The sequence below is a fragment of the Gnatocerus cornutus genome, chromosome 10, assembly GCF_029298725.1.
Source record: "Gnatocerus cornutus isolate USDA-ARS CGAHR chromosome 10, icGnaCorn1.1, whole genome shotgun sequence".
NCBI classification, from domain to species: domain Eukaryota; kingdom Metazoa; phylum Arthropoda; class Insecta; order Coleoptera; family Tenebrionidae; genus Gnatocerus; species Gnatocerus cornutus.
In genome coordinates, this window is record NC_142242.1 from 660,577 (window position 1) to 668,139 (window position 7,563).

At 32.6% G+C, this 7,563-nt stretch overlaps 1 protein-coding gene across 3 annotated transcripts in view; it reads left to right on the forward strand.

Moving 5' to 3' along the window:
• The window catches only part of LOC148166922 (lachesin-like), a 76,774-nt gene extending 71,188 nt beyond the window's left edge, over positions 1-5,586 (forward strand). For 2 of the 3 annotated variants that reach the window (XM_088047370.1, XM_088047371.1), the window contains one exon: positions 4,143-5,585. In XM_088047370.1, coding sequence (XP_087903496.1) covers positions 4,143-4,237 — 95 coding nt within the window. In that variant the 3' untranslated portion in view covers positions 4,238-5,585. Of the gene's footprint in view, positions 1-4,142 lie in introns of all 3 variants that reach the window. The other variant, XM_088047369.1, reaches the window with a different exon arrangement.
• Positions 5,587-7,563: the final 1,977 nt, after the last annotated feature.

Sequence of the window (7,563 nt, forward strand, 5' to 3'; positions counted from 1 at the left end):
ATAGGAAGGAATCTAATGAATGAGAATCCACGATACCAACATTCCCAAAATTTCTACAAATTACCTGCAAATTCTTCCCAACACTCCACACGTGCACGATTGCTACAAATTGCATTTCTCTTTGAAACTACTAAAATTAACCAAAACCTCAAACTAAAAATAAAAAAATAGTGGCCAAGCTATTACATAACAAGATAAAACAAAAATCTAGAGAATGTTCTGCGTTTTATTTACTGATTTTTGCAATACTCATGAGGCTAAAGAAACTTAAAAAAAAAACTAGAAATGGTGGATGCGCCGGGTCAACTTGTCCACTTTTTTTACTGTGCTTTTGTCTTCTATTCTACAAAACCATAAACTAATTTTTGATCGATCAAAACGCTAAACGAGCAAACGAGGATCCAATAAAACAAATCCTGTAAACTAAAAAATATTTTTCAAAATGTCCCTCGCAAAGTTTAACAATTAGTTTTTACTCGTCCGCGTTCGTGATTTTTAATTCTCGTTTTGGTTGACAGGATATTTTTATTTTTAATGGAACCTGCGTTCCCTGATTTACAGGTAACCACGCTGCGTGTGCCTAGTAAAATTTCCTAATTTATCGCGCAATATACTGAGTGCCCGATTTTTTATCCGGAGCGTTTGGGGCAGCGGTAGCTAATGCAAGAAATCCAACTATAAATTCGGAACACTTTCATTTGTGTGTATGTAAGTTATTTTTCAGTACATATCAAACCGAATGAGTGCCGCTATTTAACTTTAATCAGTGAAATATAATAATGACACAAAAGATTGGAGTATCCTCTACATAATTACCGAGCTTGCTATTCACAAGTGAAAAATGATCCTTTTTATTTGACATTAAATTAATGGATGGATTAATTTTTTATTGTTCGTCCTTCAGCAGATCTATAATTTATTCCAAGTAAAATACGGGAGCCTTTATTATGATAAAATAATAAAAGAAACCAATGCAATTGCTACAAATAAATTCAATAATCTTTCCCTTAACCGGATCGAACAGGGTTCAAGGCGTTTGTTTAACGCAATTTAAGGGTTGCTTTCATTTGACCGTAGGATGTATAGTGCACGTCCAAAATAACGTCACCTTTATTTTAAAACGTTCCCAGAGGGAAATCAAAGAAATTCTTCAAGCAATGCTTAAGAGTTCGCATCGCATCGATCGTTTCAAACAAAAAAAAAGATCAATTACTTGTACAAATAAAAGATTTCTCAGACGGACAAAATATCAATTTTCATTAGTAAATCATGTGTATTGATTTTTTTATTTTTTAAAAAACGTGCATCTGACCCACATTTACTCTAAGTGCATCTCGCCAGTCGTGTATAAGTCATGCTGCATTATTTAAATTCGTAACGAACAAACAATGCAAGAAAAACAAATTTGGGTAAACAATAACAGCACTGTTAAACACATTTGAATGAGTTTTATTGACAATAATGGAGCAAATATCTACCTGTGCCAAATAGTTTTTAACTAACCGGAAAATGTAGCGTGGCGCTGTTGTCGATGAATTAATACATTAAACATTAAAATTCGATTTACTTAGGTTTAAATTAACTATTAAGAATGGCAAATAAATCCCAAATTGAGCTCTAACGTCAAAAGCTCAAATTATAGAATAAAAAGTCAGGTTTTAAAGTGCTTGAGAATTGGCTCTGTCAATTTCGAATTTTTAAAACTTTAATTACCAAACTTTAAATCTGCGAAGTTTAGTAAGGAACGAGACAATCAAGAATTAACAAGGAATTATCGAATTTAGAGTCGGATTTAAGAATTTAAATACACAGTTTTGTGATTAGAAAAAATGAGAGAAATTGATTTCGAAATATCAATTCCAAAATGATTTTTTGAAAAAAAGTTTTATTAATGAACGTGGAACACACAATGTACGAAACTTTTGTAATTAGCAACTTTAATATTTCGTTCGAAACGATTTTAAAATGTACAGCATTTGATTATTGCAGTTGAATATACCTAAGTTGAAATTAGAGTGAAAGCATGGAAAAGTTGGGCGTTTGTCATTTTCCCAGATTCAATTGGCTGGGAATGTGATTGAGTTAATTTTAATTTGAATCGTCTGGTCGGTGCGGTATTGAATCTGGCCGAAATATTTTGAGGTGGCAATAGCACTCCGTTCAGTTCAAACCGTCCAACATTCTTGTGGTTTATCTATGTAGGGATTTATCCCAATTTGAAGAGTGATGCTTGAACAGGACTATCTGATTGCATGAAAAACAACGATAAATATGTAACTTAAAACGTTAAAAATCGATCGGAAAGTTAAGCTGTTGTAACTAATATCGAACTAATATCGCCTAAGTGAAATTTGTGGTTGAGAGTTTGGATTAAACTTTACACTAAACAATTAGTTGTAGGTTAGTCCAAAAATAACACAAATGTATAAACATAAACTTGAATAACAAATAACTGTTTGTTATGAATGAAAATAAAGGTTTCTTTGAAAGGCGTTAATTCAGATTTTGCCAGGAAATGTGTGAAGTTAGCGTTGTTATTTTATATCATTTGGTTACATTGTGTGGAAATTGAGAACACAATTAGATTTTCACCGCTTTTGCCAGCACACTCTCTCTTGCGCCTTATGGTATCATCAATTGTTTTCCAATATCTACAGAAATATCGCTTTTCCTTTTTATACACAAAATCACAACAGTCTTTATTGTATTGGTGAAGAAAATGTCATTATCCCAGTTCGTTTTATACATTAGATATTTATCAATGTTGACTTGAAAAACTTGGAAATAAACTAGCAAATACAATTCGTGGAAAAGATTGATTTTTTTAATGTTGAACTGCGGAACGGGAAATTGAACAGTGAGCCCTAGGCAAGATTCAAAACCAGGTCACCTTGCATTATAACTAATTTAAACAACTAATATGGTAACAGAGTTTTTCACGTTGTTTTCCCAATTTCGCATATAGTTGGATTGTAAATCTTCTCTAATATTTATGAACGAAATTTACACGAAGCTTAAAAATGCATGATAAATCAATTGAAAATAGAAATGCAAGTCGTTTATTGACATTCAAACCTTTTATATTACTCAAATTTAAACGATTCACTTTACATTTAAATGCAGCTTCCTGACGTACTTGACTATGTTTGGAACGGAGATGGATTTTTAAATAAGCTCTTAGCCTCACCGAGGTAAATATTTCGAGAGGACTACTTCGCGGTTTCTTTCCCTCATTCAAAAATCATTATTTCCACCGCCGCTCAAACGAATTATTCGTCTCAATTAACAGAAAGTTTTTTTCGAGACAAACAGATCACACACGTTTTACTACTTTTTTAAATAATTTTATGCTAATTTCAAATCTTAGACAAAGATTTCACCCGCAGCCTGGAAAAGTTTTTAAGCCAAACGAGTCGTGAAATTATAAGCAGCATTCCACTGCTTAAGACAGAATTATAGGGAATATAAAACGTTTACTTTGAAAACAAATGAATAATTTCCTCAAGAATAATCTACGGTATTATATTATTTCTGCTTGTAGACTCCACTTGTACCATATCACGAAAGTTTAATTTATTGTCGTTCTTTAAAAAAAGGGGAATTTTCACAATAACTTATGCTTTGCCGCAGGTTTATACCACTCGGAATATGAAATATCTGCGGGACTCTTGAAATACGTAATTAATAACAAAATCGAAATTCTAGGAACTCGTAATTTTTTAAACGATGCTATTAATAGCCACATTCTTTTTCATTATAATTAAAATTTTTGATAAAGTGGACGTGAATTTAATTGGAGATAACTAATATGGTCGATTTTCTCGTAAAATCATAAAAATTAGAATGGATGCAGTTGTGTTTACGAGCGTGTCTGACAGAGGATCATTAATCGGTGTAGTTAGGAAGTCGTGAATGAATTCTGGAATTATAAATGTTCGATTCATAATTTAAGTAGATAAAGTATTAAAGCAACGTTTGTCAAAATTTAGGGCAGGGTCTGAGCAATAAAATTTATTTTATGACAAGAAATCAATTGGTACTTTATTAGAGCCAACGCTGCATGCAAGAAACGTTATCGAATGAACTCGATAAGTGATGAATAAGCATTGATTTTATGATATATGTGTTGGTTTTTGTTTCAGGATGTGTCAGCATGGCAAGGTGGGCAGTCCCTCAGTTTGCAGCTGTGATTCTTCACTGTTTTTTGTCGGGCACGTTTTCCCTTTCTCAAAATTAATGTATCATATCAAATAATTCAGCTCAAAAACCAACAAAATACTCCATTTGCTCAGCTTAATTTTTGTTCATCGACATCATCAGCTCCACTTTGCCAACATATCAGTAATTGTAACAGTTATTTCACGTCCTAAATTCAAAGCGAGACATATTTTTTATAATAAATTTACAAGTGTTATGATATCTTACAATGTCATCACAGCTAAACTTTACACATCGCCACCTTTCTTCGCTAGTTTCGCATTTTTAGGTAAGTTGAGCATGTCTACAACGAAAAGTGGTAACATATCATGACACTCCATAGATTCTGATCTACATATCTATAAACGATTACAATTTTCACTCACTTTACCGGACTTCAAAAGCGAACTTTACAAAGCTCCCCTTTGCTACTTCAGAACTAGTAAGTATTTAGAAAAAGCTCCACAAAAATTCAACTCTGACAAAGTAGATCTTGTTCAAGTAGAAAGCTAATCCGGTGAGATGAAAATTGTAAATATCGTTGTTTGCAACCTTTAGCCCATTTAGTATCCACTTTTTCATCGTATTTAGTTGGAAAAATGAAATTGAATACGACAAAAACCGTCAAATAGTACATATCTACGCGCCTAACGGCTATTTTATAAAAGGTAATGTGGATGAACTGAAAAGACAATCTAAATCCACGTTAAATTCATTCAAAAGATTGTTACTTGCTAAAAAATGTGCTGATTTCAAAGTGTGTTAGCTCCTTAAAACTATATATTTGTACATAAATTATAATGAAGCTTATTGTAAAATATATGTATTTAGCGCCTAAGACTTGTTTTATCTGCAAATTATACATGTTTATAACTGAAATATTTGCTTTCATCATTTTCATCATGATAATAATTTTGTACATAGCCATGTATAGTGTTATTTTATATTTAATCAAAATTCGTTATGACATGCCATCTTTCCTTTAGCCATGTCTATTTCCAACAAAATAGTCATAAGTCTTTTAGTAAACTGTAAATAACGAAAAATTATGTCATCATTTTCAAAGTCTCCCAATCGACAGAATTTTTCGTACGGTATAGTTTCAAGTGCCAAAATAACTAATTTTTGAAATTTTATACTACTGGGAATTTATGTTTACAATCTGAAAAGTACAGGGAAAAACGAACGCGTCATTGTGAAAACTGTAAATTTCGAACGGAAAGTTTGACATCCATGTACTCGTCGCAACGTTTGTAAACTAGATTTCAACAGTTATTGTTTAAATTATTTATAAGTGAATGGAAATTAATGTCAACGAAAATGTCGAGTGTTTAGTTAACTGTAAATATTTTCGTTTCTTTGAAAAATGTTATTGTTTCTAATATTGTCTAATAAGGTAATATAAATAAGTTAAACAAGTAAACTTTTTATTCCCTCTCTCACGAAAATGGGGTGTTGGTTAAATCACGGTGTACAACTTAATGAAAGATAATAACCAAATTCAGTTGTTAAGTTAAGTCGACGACACTATTTCTGAGATTATAGCTGCGCAATTTTCCACAATCTTAAGCTAAACGTTGAGTCTGCATTGCAATATAAGTAGAACGGATAGAAACGATTTTCGCTTGTTGGGTTCAACCTTCAAATAAAACCTCATGAAACAATCGTCTACTTCCTTTTCTGGCTTGTGTCACCTCCGGTCCTTGTCTCTGGGCATACGAAGACCAGAAAGTAGTCAATACCACGTCTGAAACGCGCTCCGAAATCAAACACCGTGTTTACCTTCCACCCATAGACATAGACGCCATTTAAAGCCCTCAAATATTGCGCAGCGACAAAGAAATGACGGATTTCTCTAACCTCATATCACAGAAACGGAAAATCACAACCGACACAACTTTAATTAAATAACACTAGCTGTACATACAAAGCGGGAGCCCTAAAGCTCCACTATGTGAAAAAATTAAAAGCTCATCACGTTCTGTTATCATTTATTTCAGGTAATTATCATAACGTCAGAGTGACACAATTCTAGTTTTCACCTCTTTCGGTAAGTAAAATTTTGAGTAAAAATTTCCTGAACCAAATATCTGATTTTACTTCATCCCAAACTCTAATAATAACGCCGAGTATTTCCTTATTTATTTTACCATAAAATCACAAGTTGAAACGTTTCTTATTAATTAAACTCCGGGAAACATTATCATATTACGGTAAAATTACCCCTAGCCCTGGTGTTTGAAGTGAGGATTGAAATTCAAAAATTGATTTTTTCTACTCAATATTGGAAGTTATTCTCACTGGTTACATTTTCTAAATGTATTCTCCAGTAACACTTATGGCTTCCTTAAAATTGATTTACATGAAATTTGAGACGCGTATGAGAATTTGATTTAAAACGATCTAAGAGTAATGTTGAGAGAATTTCGAAGTGTTTTTTATGACAGCTATAACTCAGAAGTAGTTCGCTGGCGTGCTGAGGTCTACCTGTTACGTATTAATTACGGAAAGTCCATAAATTATTATGTATTCGGGAGCCGAGAAACCTGAGAGATTGGTGAAAGAGTTTGATTTTTGCATAGCGGAAAAAGAAATAATTAAAAAGAGTGAGATTCCGTTCGTTCAGAGTCATTATGTGCAAGCAGACACATTATAAGATTTGATACAGTTGAATAAGCATTGTATTTTAATTTAACTTTGAGTATATTTCACGCATGTATAATGGATTTTAGAATGAGCGCAGATGCGACGTTAGGATTAGTTTTTCTACGAGAGAAAACGAGAATGGAACGAAAAGTAAGAAACATCGCTATTAGCTAATGCCAGTTTAATTTAAAAGAAAAATTGTTTAGTTTTTTTGTGGGATTATTTGTAAAATTTCTGATATCGGAGATGGATGAGAAGGGTGTGTGTGATATTAGTATGTGTTGGGGATTAAGAGATGTTTGTACAGAGCTAAGAAATCGAATTTTGAAATGGTGGAGGATTATTGCATGATTAACTTGAAATAGAAGTCTCGCAATAAAAGATATATTCTTTTATTCATAGGGGAACGAAACTAAAGCACGTCTCAATTAGTGGATATAATCCCGTGCCATCCCTGGTCTATGGAAGTTAATTTTATGTCAGACGGCAATAAGGGATGTTGAAGATATATTTGTATCTTTTGCATAATTCAATATCTCCAAATTAAGCTTTATTATATTTACATAATTTACATTTCACGCTGTCATAGATAATTAAATCAAGAAAACTTTTCTCATTACATCGGTTGATTCAGACCAGTATTTGATTGAGAAAATTGCTCGTGTCTTGGAGGATTTCTCTTTGCACAGTCGAACATCTGCATGCGTACGATACACACAT